Here is a 19,912-nt window from a genome sequence, read left to right as displayed (position 1 = left end):
CATGAGTGCACCTAGGGTGGCATGCCCCACTCCAAGCAGCTTTCCAATTTTGTTGGATCAAGCTTGGGCTTGAAGAAAAAAGTTTGTGATGTTTTAGAAAGTGTTTACGTTAAGGAAGCTTTGAATGGATTTTTGGAAATCATGAGGAGGCTTATGCATATTTTTTGGTAAGCATAATATTATGTTTGAATTAATTTGTTTAATTTCTATTGATGAGAAAATGGTTTATAGGAACTGGGGGATAAATGTTCTAGTACATTCCATATGATGTTGATGATCCATCTATGGAATTGAGGGCTTAAATCTCTAACCCCACAAGTCACCCAAAATCAATAATGCATATTCAATATCACAATAAGAAGCAAGTCATAAAAAACCCTAAGAAACCCTAATCCTATTTTTACACTATAAAAAGAGGACCTTATGCCCATAAATTTCTACACCAAAAATCTAGTTTCTCTCTCTAAAATTTTTATCTCTTTGTAGAATGCCAAAATAGCGGGCATGCTCCACTTAAGAAAGAAAGTTCCCTCTCTCTTATGTTACAATATCTTGATCCTAAGGGTTGGGTAGAAGTAAGTAGATGTTATCTCTCTTAAACTAGGTTTTATGGGTTACACCTAAGTTTGAGATTTATGATCAAGAGGAGTTCAAAGTTCAATTGGAGGGTTTGGCCTAAACTTTCTTTACCTAGATTGAGATCAAAGGTTGATTTTTTATCCCGTACCATCGAATGGAGATGACTCAGTGTGGGGTGTAATAAGCCCGGTTGAGGTAATATATGGTACTCTCTTTTTTGTTTCTTGCCATATTTAATTATATTGGCTTTATGTTTCCAAGCATAAGAATTATGATTACTTTTTTGTTTAAAGAAATTGGTTTAGTAGCATCAAGGTTTTTCAGAACTTAGGTTTTCTAGTTTTATTTTCTTTGTAGCAAAGTATTGTAATAAAACTACTTATACGTCAAGCAATCAAAGTAAGACACATATTCAAATCTTTGTCAAAAAATATAGTTTGCATGCCAAAAGTTTTATAATGGTCTAAAATCCAAGTTTGCTACTAATTATAAAATTTAAAGTTAAAGTAATGGTGTAAATCAAGCATATCTCTAAACACCTGGAAAACTTTAAAACAATGTTCTAAGATTCGCCCAAGGCCACTCGGACTCGGCCGAGTTACTCGGTCTCGCCCTCTGGGGGAGGTGAGGTTTGGGTGAGTAGGTTGTACACCATCTTTATAAAATTTATTTACCTTAGTATGGGAGGTTTAGGTCACATACACTAGGTCACATACACTTGAATGGCTCTTTGGGTAGTGCCACGCATATGTCCCAACATGGAGATTTCAATTTTTAATTTGTTTAAACGATGGGAGTCTCCCCTCCCCCCCCCCCCCCCCCCCCCCCCCCCTATTTTTTTAATTCAGGATAGACTCGGGTGAGTTAATCAAACTCGCCTGAGCAACTTGCCTCGTGCCAAGGTCCTAGTACCCCGGCCGAGTCGTGTTTCATAGCACTACTTTAACATTATGGTCCTGATAAAGTATTTCAATCATGAATTATCATGAATTGTAAACAAATGCATTTTTATGTATTATCACAAAGAAGTGCTCCCTTATTTGAAATGAAAATGAACAGTTTTTTATGAGTGTGAATAAAGAAATGTCAGGATGATCACGTGGCCATCATAAAAACATGAAAAATGTTACTAGCACCATTAGAAAGACAAACGAGGGACATTGAAGGTACAATTCGAATAGTGAAAGTCAATGGAAGTACTTCCTAACTGCCGTCCATCCCATTTTTTGTCGTGTAACAACGTGATCCACATAACCCCACACCACACCGACCATGGCTGAAAAAATAAGGACAAGGCAACTCACATCATTTTTTCAAAAGACTGTGAATGGCAAACCAGAGACTGTTATGGATTTATTTCCAAATACTTTTATCCAAGGAAAAAATACCATTTGGTGACTCAGGATCGCCCGTCCGAAAAACCGCTTTGGATTGGCGGTATGGGAGAGAACGGGCCAGATCATGGGAGAAACTAGCCAGATTTTAATATTTAATGAGGTTTAGATGGGCTTGATCAATTTCCAATCTCGGTTCGGATCCAAATCACCAACTTTTTAAAACCTTGCTAGGCATGCATTTTTGTACTGCTTTGAGAGAACGGGCTAGTTCATGAGAGAAACTAGCCAGATTCCAATATTTAATGAGGTCTAGATCTGCTTGATTAATTTCCAATCCTGATGAGGTTGGTTGGCTATGAAGTTTGTGCATTCATTTTGACATCACCTTGACATCAATTTTTTAGAAAGTAACTTTTGATCCATCTAAAAAATGGAGGTACAATGTAGATAATTTATTACAATATATATTATTTTTAGATCTTAAACTTTTAATTTCTTTTAACATAATGTTCAAGGGGTTGTACCCCTATTAAAATAAGTAAAGCCTCACCTCGTAACTTATCAAACATTGCAATTCAAGTGTTGAAAAACTTTTAAATCGGTCATTTTAGCTTGAACATTATGATTGTGAAAAACAAAATTAGGATTTCAAGTTTTAAAAACAGTGTATATTGCAACAAATCATCTAGACCATCAATTAAAATTCAACATTTAAAATATAGTGTAAATCAAGTAGATATGTAAAAACTTGAAAATCTTGAAAATTAACGGTCCAAAAATACCTTACAAGATGCACTATTTCCAAAACTTGAAATCTATTTTTTTCTCATGTCCATGCATCTTGATGTCGAGATGATCAACTTGCGAATATTTGGGCATCAAAATAACCTCTTCTGGTGAAATTTTTAAGATGGGCTCGAATTTGATTGTTTAGGGCCTTGGCTTTATAAGAAGTTCCCCTCAATAATCCTTTTTTTTTTTTTTATCTTGATTTTTAAGGAATGTACAATCCCTAACATGAAGATTATTAATGTGCAATAAATAAATAAAAATTAAACCTCAAATTTATATTATTTAGAAAGAAATATTGGAGCCATTAATTTTACCTTTTTTCTTGGAGGGACCAATACTTAGAAATAAGTCCCCCTGTACATAAACTACTTTTTGGATAAAAAAAGTATATAAGGTAACTATTTATTTTTAATATAAAAAGATCACAATCACTCATATCATTGTCCTATCAATTATCGTGAAGAAACCGAAGAGCCGTGTCGTAAAGGAAGAGACAGAAATTGTTATTACGTTTTAGCATTTGATTTTCATTTATGAGGATGAGGATTTAGTTACCGTGAATGTGTTAGTCCCAAATGTTTGGAAAAATATTACTGATATTTTGTGACATTGGACCTATGATGGACCGCAAAGGAAAATGTATGGTTCCTATCAATGGCAACTCCTCATGGATTGCACGTGATGCACATGACTGAACTCCCCAAAGTTAGGCACAAACTCCCCTATAAATATACCACTGCACTTCTTTCAATTTATTACCATTCTCATTTTCGCACCCCAAAAGAAGGATTTAGGGGCAGTCTTGCACCTTAGAGAGAGAGAGTCATGGAAGTTGTAAATGTTCTACACATGAATGAAGGTAGAGGGACGATGAGCTATGCACAAAATTCATCCCTTCAAGTAATTCTCTCTCTTTATCTCACTCTTTTTTCTTTTCTTTTCTTTTCTATTTTTTTTTTTTTTTTTTTTTTATTATTTTTTTTTTTTTTGGAATAAAACCTAGTTAAGAATGTTTGTAGGCCCCAATATTCGGGGATGTAAGCTCCTCAATATAGCGACACTCTAAAAAACTAGATAAAATAGAATCTTGCTTTGTATGTATGTCCCTCCATAAAAAAAAAAAATTTATGATTGAATATAGACTATCTATTTTAAGATGATCTTATATAAGTGTTTAGGAACTCAAAATCCAATTTATTCATGTAAAAATACTTGTCCGGTAGATCTAACGTGGACTAAAAAATTTTAGATTGATAAAATCCTCTTAAGTATTCTTTGACTGAGGAAGTTGATGTACAATATTGTTTCCATGCAAAAATCTACGATGAGAAGATACAAGACTTCTCCTCATTTGCACTTCAACTAAATCAATTATTATTTTTTGTAATTTGTGAAGAAAGGGGTTTTGTAAAAAAGATTGTCTAGAGACCATTTATCTTTTGTATATGGAAGTCACAATCATTCTCACTCGGTAAACATCAAATTGGATGGTTTGGGATGAGTCACAAAGTTCGATAATTTTTTTTTTAAAACTTTGTGTCTATTCAATAACATTCTTATGACCACCAATTTTGAAATTTAAGGGACAAAAATGGTTATAACATTTATGTACAAAAGATAAATGTTCTTTTTGTAGACAATCTTTTTGTAAAATTATGATACGAGCAGCAAAAAGGGACTTCTTTTCTGCAAACCACTGGCCAGATCGGCTAAAAGTTTGCTGCAACCTTTCTAAGGAGATTGACAAAAAATTAAATTTAAAAAAAATTATTATTAAAATAAAATAAAATGGCCTTCGTACTAGGCCCCACAAAGAGTTAGAGTTTGGATCAAGCTTAGGCCGTATGGCGAGATGGAAAAAAGTTGTTTTTGAACAAAATTGGCAGGGAGTTAAGGGCCTTGGGTCCCAATGATTCGGGTAGTTTAGGGTCAACCTAAGGTCTAAGTTTTGTTTTGGTTGGAAAGATCTGTTTTGATTGAAATTTTTTTGAAGGTTTGAAGTCAAGGTCTGCGTGTAAGGCCCATAATTCTTGTCACCGAAATGGTGGCCAAATCTAGACCGTTCATTTTCTCGTGACATAGTCCATGTCTTGTCCCATAATTGGGCCTGGACAGTAGTAGTTCCCACCACGCATCCCATGTGGCCTCATGGAGATATTTCTGGTCCATTTAGGGAATTTACTAGAGTTTTCAAGGTATTTTTTAATGTTTTAAAGTTAAATTTGATCTTCTTTATTGTTCAAGGGGCTATGTTTAGGGTTTGGGGTTATTCCAATGTAAGAGTAGCTAGGGCCTAATTGTGCTGGATGGTTTTTTTAACGTATGGTTTAGGAAAGTTAGAAAGGCTTTTTCCCAATGTCTTGGGCTAATTCAAAGTTGTGTAATCCAATGGGTTTAGGATAATTAACTGATGCAAGATAAAATTATTTTTATTTTTATTTTTTTAAGGATGTAAAATTTAATTTTAGTGTTAGGATTTATTTTCAAAGTTTTTAATTCTTTTATACATTTTAGGATTTTTTAATATTTTTATTTACTATTCACTAGTTTTTTAGGTACCTTTCACAAGTACAACTCACGGATTAATGTTCACATGGGTAAAATTTTTATTACAAATTTTATGTTTAAGTGAGGATTTTTTGGTTCATTTTAATTAGGAAAAAGTTTATATAAGGATGCAACCTTATAATGTAGAACTACAGATGCACCTCAAAAATCTATCGGAAAAGGTAGTTTTAATGTTGAAAAACCCTTTGATTGATCATCTCGACATCGAGATGTATGACCATGAAAAATAAAAAGATTTTAAGTCTTAGAAATAGTGCATTTTACAACATACTATCTACACCGTCCATATTCAATATTTTCATATGTTTATAGATCTACTTGATTTTAACCATTTTTTAAATTAAAAAATTTATAATTAGGTGTAAAAATAGATTATGAGATAATCCTAAGAACATTTTACATCAAAATGATAAAATTTGAAGGTGTACCTTACCTCTACAGCTATGGATGCATCTGTATGCCAACTGCACCCTTTTAATTATTGTATAGACATTTCATATCTTTGAATATTAAATTATAAAATATAAAAGGTGTGTAGGGCCTTGAGGGGATTATTCGAGATGATTTTCAGAAATTGAAAGAGAAATGAAATTTTAGGCGTTTTGGAAGCCAAGCTTGGGATGAGGAGGAAACCCTGGGTTTCTTCAAATTATTAGTTTGACATCTTGTTGTGGCTAAACAGACTCTATCAACATACAATGATCATTTCCTTGACGATTTTTCTAAAGTATTTATAAATATGTCAATTGATTTCAAAGATCCAACATCAATGTATAATTGTTGTATTTTGATTTCCCCAGTAAACAACAAGTCTAAGAATTCAAAGCATAATATATGGGTTGAAGAAGATTATGGAACTGATATGGAATTCATCTTACCCTACGTTTGAACTTTAGGATGAGTTTTCTCTAATAAGAGGAGAATGATCTAGGATTAAATTATTGTTATTTTTTATTTTTATTTAATTTCAAAGGATGCATATTTTAATTTAAGTTTTAGGTTTTATTTTTATAGTTTTGAAGTTTTTAAGTATACTAGATTTTCTCAATTTTTATTTGTTAATTATTGGTACTTCTCATGGGTATTATTGATGGGAACTTTTCACGGGTTACTCTTCGTATGAGTAAAATTGATGCGAATTTCGTATTGAAGTTAGAACTTTTTGGGTTTGAATATCTTTGAATATTAAATTATAATGTAGAAGAGGTGTGTGGGGCCTTGAGCTAGTCATTCTATGAAAGAAGGATATATATGTGATCTAGCCGGAGTATATAGCAATTTTTTTCTTTCTTTTTCAATTCTTTTTCTTTTCTTCATGGTCTAGATCACTTTCAAGTAGTCTTTTTACAATATAATAACTTCAAATAAAATAATACATTAGGATCTTAAGAACTTGTAGCTATTCAAAACCTTTCTTTCAATAACAAAGAAAAAGACACAATCTATGCTTGGGAATAAAATACACAATAAATAAATATGAAATAAGCAAAAGAGGGTGCCGGAGATTACCTCAATCGGGCTTAGTACACCCCACGTCGAGTCTCCTCTTTTCGATGGTACTCGAGATCTTTGATCGATCTCTTGATTTCTCATTTTTATGGCAAAACCTAATCAATGCACATGGAAATCGATCTAGAGCCACCTATCTAAAGCCTCAATGCTTAGACCTAATTTAACCCCCTTGGCTTGATCCTTATAAGATATAGAAATCTACAAATGAGAAAGAAAACTACCAACTAAGGATGATCCCTTTGCTACCCACAAAATGTTATAACGAAATTAGCTTGATTTAGAACCCATGAGAGAGAGAGTCAAACTGACCTAGCCTAGCTTGGGCGTGCTTCCTTAGAGCCTACAATAAAGAGAGAGAGACTTGCTAGGTTGGGGTGTGCCCCCTTAGGATAGTTTGAGAGAGAGAGAGAGAAAGAGAGGTAGGCTAGGGTGGGGCGTTTTCCCTTAGGTTTCTTGGAGTGAGAGAGAGACAACCTATGTGGGACATGCCCCTTAGAGAGGTTTGAGAGAAAGAGAACATTTTAGAGAGAGAAGTGAGAATAAGTAAGAAGTGTAGAGACAAGGGAGGAGAATGATCTCGTTTATAGATTTTTAATGCATTACGGTTTGCCATAAAATCGTAGGAGCAGATCTTGACCGTCGATTTAGTGAGATTTGTGGGATGAGAGATGTGAGCCATCAATTCTCTAGATCCACCATCAAGATGCTAAGGAAGGTGCTAGAATCATATCTTCCCCTTCATAAACCTATTCCCATCAAATAAGTTAAATAAGGAAATTATCTCTTTATTTTTTTTATCAGTAAATATTTATTCCTTACTTTTCAAATAAAACTTTCTTGATTAAAAAGATATTCTAAAACTCAATATTATCATTCCTTAATGCAAGTAGGCTTCTCTCCAAAATGGAAAGCCAACTAGGGTGGGATGCCTCTCGCCATATTTAGCATGAAAAGGCAATCCCCTATGGGTGGGGCGTGCCACCCTTTGATGGCCACTCATGGGCCCCACCCAATTATCCCATGTGATTTAAATGGGCTTCCAATAATTATGGAGGATCCCACATATTTTATAAACAATAAAAAAATTGATTTTCAAAATTTTCAAACCTCTTAGTTCATTTAAAACTTTAGAAATAAATTTCTCTTGATTTATAAATCCAAATGACAAAATTAAAATATAAAAAAATTCATAAAAATTTAAATAAGCAATCTAAAAATCAAATAACATAAAATTAATTAAATTAAATTAATTTTGATAGGAGTCGAATCCAAATAGGTTTAGGATTTAATCAACGCATAGGAGCACTCTACATTCAACTGTTCACTACGATCCACACTAGTTTTTTCTCAAACTAACCCAGCAGTTCCCATGATTTATAGTCCATTGCAGGGGTTTATGATTGGATCGCCAAAGTCAATCAATTGACTTGGGGAGAAAATCAGAATCTGTAGATTTCAGGTTCTCACCTAGAGACAAACCATGATCCGCCAAACCATGATGCAATCATGACACTATGGTGCATAGGGGTATTCTCTCACACATGTACATACTTCACCCTCAATAGTGGATTACTTTACCAGTATGGCTATTTATTTACATTTCGTGTGATGATACAACGATGAGGTTTTAGTCTTGTCTCTATAGACTATTCATCGCACATAAGGGTCACACAGTCCATTGGCTTTCATCCGGGCATACTTCGACTTTATCAAGGGCTAACCCACTAAACCCTCCTCGACTATATCTCTATGCTCAGGTACCTTAGGTTTTCTAACTCGGCTGGCCTTGCATGTCAAGCCTAATCCGAATATTGGCAAATTGTATTTGCCTAGTATGGTCTATAAGAGGACCACACTCCCATTGAGTTTATGTTTCACTATATATAATGCTCATATAAGCTCTCATAAGGCCTTTAAAGGCCACATAAATCCAACATTCCATACAATTTTAGAATTTTAAAGAGGGTAGAGAGAGAGAGAGAGAGAGAGAGAGATTTAATGGGTAGGATAAAAGAGGGAAATGTAGTTTAGACTTTAAAACATGAATGATTTACATACAGATCTTAAAATTTTAGGTAAACTACAAAATGCTCTGCTTATTGGCAGAAATTACAAAGAAGGTCGGTTAGCCTACATTTGTTTACTTTTCTAAATTTGCCCCTCGGTCAGCTCGAATTTTAATTTTTTATTTTATATTTTTTGTAATTTTCACATATAAGGGGAGTATTTTGTATTTTACCTAAAATTTTAAGGCCAGTACATAATTCACTCTTAAAAACAATGACTTTTTGACTGGGGCAGGGTAAAAGCAAAAAAAAATAGAAACTTTTTGATCGGGGGCAAGGTAAAAATAGGAAAAAATAGTAACTCGGTCATAGGTTTGATATTAAAAGCATTGGGGGGTAGAATATCTACAAAGTTCATTTTAGAAGGATATCCATAATTTTCCCTAATATGTCAGCTATTCTATAAGAAAATAATTTTTCATGCTTTTGGAAAAAGGGTGAGGTTTATACAAGGCACTCTCCTTGTAAAGTATAAATAAGGTGTACCACTAAATTTTTTTTTGGAGCTATAGTTTTGGTTTTAGAATCTTTAAGATGGCTTGAAAATATATTTTTATCTCTAATTATGAAATTTTAAATTTTAAAATAGCACTCGAAAATCTTGAATATAAACATCAAGATAATTTGTTGCAACAAGCACAACATTTAGGATTTCAAAATTTTTTTTTTATCTCCACGCATCTTGATGCCAAGATGATCAAATCGGAGGATTTTCCAACATTGGAACACTCTCTTGAAGAGGAATTTTCAGGAGCACCGTGACACATTTCTGAGATAAATGTAATCTTTTTTCTCGTATACTGTCTCTACCTCTCTTCTCTCTCATCTTCTCTATATTCCGCTCTCTCTCTCTCTGCCCCTAAATGCCATTGTATGTCACTACCATTGATGGGTTTCTTCACAGAGACATGGATTGGAGTTGATTAAGCCTATAACCAAGGAGGCAGTGATGAATATGCTCTCTACCCAGTTCCCTGAGAGTTTAGGGATTGCTGATCTCGGCTGCTCTTCTGGCCCCAACACATTCTCAGCTTTAATCACCATCATTGAAGCGGTGCACAACATATATCAGCAGGTCAATTTGCCAATGCCGGAGTTGCGATTGTACCTTAATGACCTGCCTGGAAATGACTTCAACTCAATTTTTAGAGGACTCCCTTCATTCTATGAGATGGTGAAAAAGAAAGGAGTTTCAGGGTCTTGCTTTGTGGCTGCTGTCGCGAGTTCTTTCTTTTGTAGATGTTTTCCGTCAAATAGTTTACAGTTTGTTCACTCTTCTTACAGTCTGCATTGGCTATCACAAGTAAGCAGCCACTCTTTTTTCTCCTGCCATTCTGTTTATCTCTTTCATTAATGTCGAAACAAAATAAAGAAACCTTTTTACAAGGATTTTATAATCTTTTGTTTACCATGAATCTTGGAAAAATCCTTATGATGATATTTTCAAATGCTGCCGGAACCGGATTAGACTAGTTGGACTGATGTTCCGGATCACAAACTTGTTCAGTCAAGTGCAAAAAGGGGATCATGAAACAAATATGTTTTCAATATATTTTGTGAATTTATTTTTATATTTTAGGTTTTCAACCAATTATTACATGTCCAATCTAATTTTGGTAATACCGATATGCTCAAATGGTTGCCTGATTCAAACATACCAGGTTTAATGGAATTTTGGTTTTAAGCTAAGCAAACAGTTTTCAATAAATTTTATGTGTCGGACCAACATAAAACGCAATTTATCCGAAATGTAAGATATATGGTGGTCCCGCATGTCCAATATTCAGTTCAACATGGGCTAGAACACAGAAGTTAACATGTTTTGTGGAATCAGATACTTTATGAAATCATTTTGGTTCATCCTTTTATATTCATTTTGGTGCAACTAACTATAAATTCAACTACACATGTTCTCAGATTTTTCTTTTGAAAAGGTTTAGGTAAAGTATCCACTTTATACTATTGAAACAAGGTGCACATAAAAAATCCTCAAGAAGTGAGTGTGTTCCTATTATCTTGAGCTCAAGATATATAGATATTATGAAAAAAGTAATTTTAAGATATAAAATAGTGCATCTTATAACAAGTTATATGCACCGTCTATTTTTTCAAGATTTTTAAGTGTTTATCTATCTATTTGATCTGTGCCGTTTATGAAATTTTAAATTTCATAACTATGGATAAAAATAAAATTTCATGCCATCATAAGATTTTCGCACCAAAACTACTGCATCATGCAAAATTTAAATTTCCTTTCCAAAATCGTCTATAAAAATATAACAATTTCGAATAAATTCGCAGGTTCCTCCAGGACTTTATGATGAGCATGGAAAGCCCCTTAACAATGGCAATATATACATAACTGAAAATAGCCCACCAAGTGTAACACATGCCTTTCTTCAACAATTCCGGAACGACTTTTGTCAATTTCTCGAGTTCCGTTCAGAAGAGGTGGTCCGAGATGGGTGTATGGTGTTAGTATTTATAGGTCGAAGGACAAAGCAAGCAGGTGATAAAGAGGGTGGCCTTATATGGACTCCTTTGAGTCAAGCTATAAAGAACCTGGTTTCTAAGGTGCTCCCCCCATATCTATGTCTACTATACATATCCAAGCTTTGGCACTTTGTAGGACAAAACAATATGTGTGTTTTTGACAATTACTAAAAAAAAGAAAAGAAAAAAAAAAAAAAGGCTATATGTGTGTTTTTTTTGTGAACATATGGGAAGTGTACAGATAGAAACCAGAGATTTGTGAGTAGGATGAAAACTGCTATTTACAATTTTCATCTCTGTTACGAAGTGGCAGCATTTGGTAAATTGGCAAACTAAGTCCAAGTATTGTTAAATGCTCGCAATCTAACCATGAATGTGCAGAACCAAAAAATGCCACCCCTACAAAGCCGATCCATGTTTCAGGGTTAGATGTCTGTCTCTTCTAAACTTTTGAAGGTGTGTTGGCACAGGGATTTATAGAAGAGGAGAAGCTGGATTCTTTTAATTTGCCATACTATGGTCCATCTGCCGAAGAAGTTGAAGAAGAGGTGAAGAGAGAGGGGTCATTTACAATTTCGCGTTTCGAACAACTACGGATAGCACCATGGGAAGCCAGCCAGAATGGAAAAGACTTAGCATTGATGTTGCGAGCTGTGGCAGAACCCTTAATCAAACATCAATTTGGAGAGGAAGTCATGGACATGCTATTTGAAGAATATGCTGAACTTATTCAATTGGATATCGACGAAGGGAAGAAGAAGCTGACTCATTTTGTTCTGGTCTTGAAAAGATCAAAGTGAACCTACTTTGGTTCATCATCCAGCAAACTATCCATTAAATTCGACATTTCAGATTATGGGGAGCTTGGTTTAATGTTTATGTACATCATATCTTGATGTCGATTTGTGGTGAGCTTGTTCTATAGTTCATTTACTTGTTTTTTCTCCAGTGGACCTCACTTTGAAGTTTTTTGTAAGTTTACATGAAATGTTTTTTTGCAATAAAAATATTTCTTCACTAGTGTGTCCGTTGTTTATATATAAAATTATTTATATTCACAAACAATCCAACCAACTAGAACCCTGACAATAAAGAAAGATTCCAAGATATACCTTTAGAGTTTCATAAACACAAATAGTTTTCATAAAATATCAGCTCTAAACCAAGAAGAGGAGAGAGAATGAGAAAGATGATAGGTACAAGCCACAGGGGAGAAGGAGAGAGAAAGATGAGGGAGGGGGGAGAGGAAGATGGAAGGAACATCAGTTGGAATGAGGAAAAGTGGCGAGAATGGAATCTTATCAAATATAAGATGGATTGAGATACTGATGTACAAAGATGCACTTATTTTATTTTTTTGAAAGGGGTGGATTCTGATATTTGGGGTCCGAACCATGGTTACCGGGAGCCAGTGCGGGAACCGGAGATCGAAGGGTATCAGGAGCTCAAACATTCAGGGAGCGTTCTTCGTACAACGTATCTATGTTGAAGCTGGATCCCATATATAGAGTATCTTGTTCTCAATGTTCATGGGAGAGAGATCCGATTTCACAAGGACTGTGGTTCCCACTTCTCATGGGATCTCAACCCTAAATACCCAGGGACCGCAATCTGTATAAATTTGGTTCCTCAATCCATAAATATGAAGCATCGTAGTCCCAATGCTATTGTAAACTAGATCCTATTATGCAATAGATGGGGTTTCCTCTTCCCATTGTGTTAATAACTCTAGTAGCAATCTAGATAATTTAATTCTTTATGTTTGGGATCAATACATAAAAAAGATCGAGATCCACAAATATAGGGATTGAGATCCCGACAAGGATGGAAATCCATAAATATTGGGATTGAGATGATTAAATCATGGATTACATTACGAATATGTTATGGATCAGGATCAATAAAATAGGGGGATCGAGAAGCATGATTAGGTGGGATTGAGGTCACTACAAATTAGGAATAGAGATTTTGTGGAAAGGTGGATTCCAGACCCCGAACCATGTACCCTAGGGTCGGTCCTGGTAACAATGTCCAAACCCTCACACTTGTGATTTTTTATTTATTTCTTAATAGGAAGATGGGTTGGAACATCCGGTATAGGTCAGAATGAAGCTTGTCACCAAAAATGTTAGAGGTTTAAGGAGCAACAAAAGAAAAAGAGAACGTTTGTTTTTGAGTTTTTAAAGAAGGGTGCGACATCTCACTACTTAAAGAAAAGAGCCCGGGTGTAATTCGTTAGGGCTTGATGATTGGCAACGCTATATTCTAGGCTCAATTCCTACCAGGGTAAGGGCTCTCCCTCCACAGACTCACCAAATAAAAAATTAAAAAATTAAAAAAAAAAAAAAAATAAGAGAGAAAACACCGAGAACCAGGGCTCTAGCGAGCCCGAGCTATCTGGGGTTCTTGCTCTCTGGTGTTTTTTAGTGGAGCAGCAACAGAATTCTCAAGAGGTTTGTATATGCTTTGGGATCCTATTATTATTTCTAGTCAGGGTGTCTGCCCTTACGACAAGTTTGTGTTTGTTTGTTTTGAGGGACCACTTTTTGGCTTTAGGTGGTTTTGGGTGAATTTATATGGCCTCATAGGCCAACTGTTACACTGCTTTAGGCAACATTCTCTCTTCTATTTTGTGCAATGCTAATTCTCCTGCTATTTCGGTGGTGAGCTTTAGTGTGGTCTGATGAGCTCGAAGAACTACCTTCTCGACAATAATGTTAGATGGACTTAATTTTGCTAAAAACTGCAATTATTAAGGGAAGACCTACGGATTAGAAACAAATACTCTGGACTCTCGGGAACATCAAAAACAAAATAAGGCTTTATTGGGAATTATTGAGTAAGAAAACCAAGGCTTTATTGGGAAAGTCGCTGGCGTCATGGTGATAGTACCCCACACCTTCCCCATCATGTTGTGGTTTATATTCTCACCACTAAAACCACTCTATTAATATTTTTAAAAAGCCAACTCCTAATTTACTTGAAAAAACAGTGTAGAGGTCTGTCTTTCCTAGTATTCACAAAACTAGCCGAACTAACTGCTAACCATCTAGTTAGATCGGTTCCGATTTTGGGCAGTTTTGGTGATCAATCGGTATTTAGAAACAAATAAAAAAATGTATATAAATTCTCAAAAATAAAGAATTTGATTTGTAATTCATTTATAAATATTCTTTACATTGTGGTAAACATTGAAAATTTTTTTGGTCATTAATACTCACTTGTATATTTTCCCATCTTTTTAAAAAAAATTTAAAAATTACTCTAGAAAAAATATAAAATGCGTTAAAATTCATTTTTTTTCATTAATTTTCAACTTCATTTGAATGTGTTTTGTTTTAATTATTCTTTATATGGTTTTCATATTTTAGTATATTTTTTTGTATCTTTTTTATTCTTTTCATTACTTTTTTTACCACCTGGGACTTGCCCGGTTAGAGTGGTTGAATCAGCCAATTTACCAATTAGGCCGGTTAAACCGCTTCCAAACTTATTTCCAATTAGATTTGCGAACACTGGTCTTCCCCCATTGAAAAAAAAAAAAAAGAAGAAGAAGGAAACACTCCAAGGTTTTACACATGCTTATAAAAGGGAATGGCCAGAGTTCAATGCTTCTCATCAATATCACTAGTTGGGGGGTGGAAGTATACTGGAAATTGAGGTCAAAAATCAATTGGCTTAAGGAAGGAATAGATTGGAAACAGATATCCTCATAGAATCGGAGTTCGAGACCCTCCTCATAACTATGTCTTTATTTTTCATCCTTGTCAGATAGCAAAAACATAAAAATAAATAAATAAATAAACCTTATGAAACAAATCTGGTTGAAAAAAAAAAGTACCACCTCATCAACTAGGATGAAATCATACTGCTAGAGGCCTAGTTGGCCTAGGAATAAGAAGATTAATGCTTATGAACACATCCCTAATAACTATTGATGGTGGAGATGCGAGAGCTTCCATGGGAATTAGCAAACAAGGCCTCATTCCCGTCTTTTACTTTCATGGGATAATTGTTTGATTTCAATTTCGTTCTTTCAAGTTATGCTTCCTCTTGAAGCAATAGGCTTATAGGCTTATGGCCTGGTTTTGAATCATCACCCTTATTGCATCAAATTGTCCTTAGATTTTCATAGTTGATGGCAATTCAGAGTGTCAGTCTCCATCTTAACACCAATTCCTTCTAATTGATCACATAGATGCTTAGCTTGATGAGAAAATTCTACAATCGAGCCATTACTTTTGCTTACTTGCCGTTAACTTTTGCTTCCAGGAATGCCTTTCCTCATTCTACTCACCTGTTTGTGCACAGTAGTTAACCGATCCCAGGCTTTTTTTGTAGAACATAACTAGCTTACCTGAGATCTGAGTTGCAGCCCATCAATGGAAAATCCTACATACCTTCAGGTAGGCTACTATGACTGCTGATCTCTTGGGCAAAGAGGCAGTTTCCAAAGTCAAAGCAAGGGTTTGACTTGCACTCCCCCCAGATTTTTTAATGCTTCTCTTTTACCTGATGTTGCCAATGTCCCATTCCCCTTCCCGAGGGTTGTAAAAGGATTGTCTTGCAACTCTTTCTTATTTGTTTGAATAAAATGGGTAGCCGCATGACATCCCCATTGATTCATCCAAAAAAAAAACATAAAAAAAAAAAAAAAAAAAAAAAGATCTAAATTGCATGTAGAGCCCTATCATTCTGTTTCTTCCATGATACAAGTATGTCATGTGCAATTGGTCTTGGTTCAATCCCATCGACTACATCCCATAGATCTGGCCCTATCAAATAGCTTATCAACCACACTTTTTAGTCTCTATAATTCTTTATGGTTAGAACTTCGGGAACAATGGTACTTAATGTTTTTCTCCTTTTCTTCTTTCCTTTTTTTTTTTTTTCTTTCTTCCTTTTTGTTTTTAATGAAAATTCAACTAAAGAAAAAATAATTAAATATCGGAAAGAATAACTAACTTCTAATTGCTGAGTCCTGAATCTTAAAAAACTTGCTATGATACCTTGTTGAAAATACACAAGACAGCTTTGAATATTGACGGACACGATTTGATGTGCACAAGGAAAAGACCGCTGCAAAAGAGACTTTTATTTCAAAAATATTTGGCCGCCTTGGGATGTTACGCACTCTTTCTCCTACAATTTGTCTCTAACCTCAATGGCCTCTTATTTTGTCTCTCTAGCGCTTACGCCCAATCACGCACATTGCCCATCTTTCCCTCTTGATACATCCAGTTCTCTCTTTTAAAAATCCATATATCCCTTATGCTATCTACCACCACCTTGTTATAGCACTTTTTACTTTTCCTGTTTTTAATAGGATTAGGTATACCCTTATGTTTTGCCTACAATAGAACTCCAATAAGATAACTTTGGTAATAGATTTATTTTGATCCCATATCATCATTATCATCATAGTTTTTTTTAATTATTTGGGGTCGACTATACGAATCTTGGCCTACCAATCTGCTATATTAAATTCTATATCCTCAGTAAGGCCATATGTCCTCACATCTTCTTAACTACTTCTAACCCCAATCTTTTGAGCCTACCCCTTGCTCTTTTCAATCATTTTAATTGAACTAACTCGCACCTCCTAACATGTATTGAATTAGGCAAGAGCTACACATGGTCAACCCACCGAAGTCTACTGTCTCTCATCTTATCGCCAAATAACGTCACACCTAAATTTTTCTGAATGAATTCATTTCGAATTCGAACCCTTTTTGTCTTGCTACTCATCCATCTCAACATCCTCATTTAAACTACACTCATTCTATGGGTATATTGGTTTTTGTTCTAAATATTGTCTAATAATTGTCCAACTAATAGGACTCCTAATAAATAGAACTTCTAACTTAATGGAACTTAGCAATGCCTATCTTTAACATTCCCTTCTACAGTGTACATCGAGACCACTCGAATGCAAATCATCAATGAGATTTGATGAGACACTCCCTTAAAGTAGTGTTAGGCATACATAAATGAGCATCATAAAATAAATAATGATCCGACATATGGACTTGGTTATACATTATTTGCTTGGCACATCTCAATTATGTCCTTGAAGTATAGGTCATCATGATAGGTTTCTCGTACTGCCTCTGAACCCACCTCTTTAACTGCTAATATCCTCACCAAATGAACATGTCAATTAAGAGCATTAGTGACCTTTTGTATAGATCCTCATATATATATATATATATATATATATATATATATATATATACTTAAATTTTTAAGGAAAAATATATAATAAAACTATTTACATTTGGTATAAGGTGGTCACAATAAATCTTGACCATTGGATGTGAAATTGGGTGGCCACATTTATTTTTATTAACAAAGCTCAAAGTTCAAAAAAAAATTCTCGAATTGTACAAAATGTCCAAAATTCACATTAGATAGCTATAAGTAATTGTGACATTCCTGTACCAAAGATAAATAATCTCATTGTATATAAAGCAAAAAAACAGTCTCACATTAGCTTAGAAAAAAAAAAAAAGCCACATCCGGTGAGACCCCTTAAAAGTTAAACGCGATGAACCGCTCCTCCTTAGTAGTGCCTATCATTTAGAACATCACAAGTATAAATCTGATTGTGTCCCACGGATTTCAATTTGCATTAACTTCCAAAGGAATCAATAATCATAATTACAAAGTGGTAAAATCTTCAGAGATGGATTTTTAATTAACCATTGTACATTTCCATTTTCCATGTAAATGTTTTTATTGCTCTTTGTTTGGAGCTATCAATTAAAGCCATCTTAATGCGGATTTTCCATGTGATATCGTGATGTTGCTGAATTAGTTTCACATAGTTAGTGTAGCAGATGAACTAGTAACTGGGCATGCATTAGGTAATGTTTGCTGTTTATTTTCCTTGATGCCATGATTCTTTTGTTAAAGGGTGGGGTTTGCGTAAGGCGCTCACTTTAAATCAAGTTCGCTTCGAACTTTGCTTTGATTTAGTTTAAAAAATAAAGCAATTTGGCATTTCAGCTAATTCAAGTGAAGGCTTCAAATTTATTTTCTTAATTTTAAAATAGACTTTTTTATAAATTATAAAAATTTTAAAAAATAATAATAATAAATTAATAATAAATAAATTTTTTATCGATCAAAAATATCTAAGTATAATATTGATTGACATTGAAATCACAAAAAATATCCAGGGTTGGCCTTTTAGGAAAACCTCATCGAAATATTCAAACCTTCATTCAATATTCCGTGTGGCCCCCAACTCATACCCTTCCAAAATCCATGTTTGCAACTAATTATCAAATTTAAAACTTCAAAAATGGTGGAGATCAAGCATATCTATAAACACTTGAAAATTTTGACAATAAATAGTCCAAATGATATGTTACAAAATACACTATTTTTAGAGTTCAAATCTTGTTTTTCATATATAGCATCTTGAGGTCAAGACACTTAATTGACAAGTTTTTTAGCACCCTAATAATCTTTTTTAGTAGATTTTTAATGAAAAAATTACAAAAAAACCCCAAGGCCACACTTTTTATGCAACCTACCCCAACCTAACTTTTTTTCTCACTTTTTTCTTCAAAACAAACTTTCTATGCAAATACCCTCCCAAAAGGAAAAAGTTTATTTTTTAGACAGAAAGGCTCTTCCTGTATACAAAAATCATTTTGGCCAGATTTGGCGTTGACTTTGGGACCCAGAAGCACATTGCCGAAGTGCACCATCACATTGCTGAAGTACATAAGTACTGGACCACCCTAAGACAACTACTTGACTAAAACTTAGTACTGTCGGACCGCCCTTTACATATTGCTCGAGCCCTGGAATCCAATAACATCTACTACCAAACTGCCCTTTGCAATTATCTAACCGCTCTTTGCAACTGCGGAACCGTACTTTACACAGTGCTGGAGCCATACTGTCGAACTGCACTTCACACAGTGTAGTAGCCCTATCGCACTTTACGCCGTACTGGATCCCTACTGCCAGACCACACTTACATAGTACCAGAGCCCCTATTTTAGTGGGATAGAGGAGAGAGAGGCAAGGTAAAAATAAGGGAGTCTAGTTTAGGCAATTTTTTTATTTGTTGGCACCATATATAGCGCGGATAAATTGGGTATGTTCTTAAACAAATGAAATTCTTTTTTTCTCATTTGTTTCTTTCTTCTTTTCTTAAAATCCCATCTTCAAATGAAAATGAACCCTATTTTATGCACCATGATCATTGGTCGTGATAAAAAGATGAACAACATTAACATTGAAGGTACAATTGAACAAATAATAACATGATTGATGGCAACTACTCCGTCATTGCCGTCCAATCCATTGTTTATGACGTGTAACAACATGATCCACATAGTAGTGAATAGGAACCATGTTGGAAAGAACAGTGCGTATGGTACCTGACATAATCTTAGACCATGAGTTTACAGATTTTTTTCCTTTTTTTTTTTTTTTTTTTTGTTTGTTTTTTTTTTTGCATATGCTAATAAACTTAGTAAATTAGGGCTCACAACAAAAATTTGGTATGAAGCAATTTTGGTGCCGAAAATTTTTAAGATAGTGCGA

The 19,912-nt window shown here is 34.5% G+C and overlaps 1 protein-coding gene across 2 annotated transcripts; it reads left to right on the top strand.

Moving 5' to 3' along the window:
- Positions 1-3,458: 3,458 nt before the first annotated feature.
- On the top strand, positions 3,459-12,364 carry LOC148780587 (putative jasmonic acid carboxyl methyltransferase 1). Of its 2 annotated transcripts, none has more exons than XM_088845981.1 (4): positions 3,459-3,608; positions 9,759-10,157; positions 11,156-11,428; positions 11,818-12,364. In XM_088845981.1, the coding sequence occupies exons 1-4, from the start codon at positions 3,534-3,536 to the stop codon at positions 12,145-12,147; spliced, it is 1,077 nt and encodes a 358-aa protein (XP_088702107.1). In that variant the 5' UTR covers positions 3,459-3,533; the 3' UTR covers positions 12,148-12,364. The 2 variants fall into 2 exon arrangements, with proteins under 2 accessions (XP_088702107.1, XP_088702108.1); XM_088845982.1 differs by lacking the exon at positions 3,459-3,608 and adding an exon at positions 9,357-9,634.
- The last annotated feature ends 7,548 nt before the right edge of the window (positions 12,365-19,912 follow it).

This window comes from Amborella trichopoda, chromosome 9 (assembly GCF_054954075.1).
Source record: "Amborella trichopoda isolate Santa Cruz 75 chromosome 9, AtrichopodaSantaCruz75HAP2 v2.0, whole genome shotgun sequence".
Classification (NCBI taxonomy): Eukaryota; Viridiplantae; Streptophyta; class Magnoliopsida; order Amborellales; family Amborellaceae; genus Amborella; species Amborella trichopoda.
This window is presented reverse-complemented; position numbering and strand designations above follow the sequence as displayed.

What these genes read in the sequence shown, in the direction of transcription:
- LOC148780587 (XM_088845981.1), top strand. Translation starts at nt 3,534, where the DNA reads ATGGAAGTTGTAAATGTTCTACACATGAATGAAGGTAGAGGGACGATG. An exon ending in CACAAAATTCATCCCTTCAA is followed by an intron (nt 3,609 to 9,758) that starts GTAATTCTCTCT and finishes GTTTCTTCACAG; the next exon opens with AGACATGGATTGGAGTTGAT. An exon ending in GTCTGCATTGGCTATCACAA is followed by an intron (nt 10,158 to 11,155) that starts GTAAGCAGCCAC and finishes ATAAATTCGCAG; the next exon opens with GTTCCTCCAGGACTTTATGA.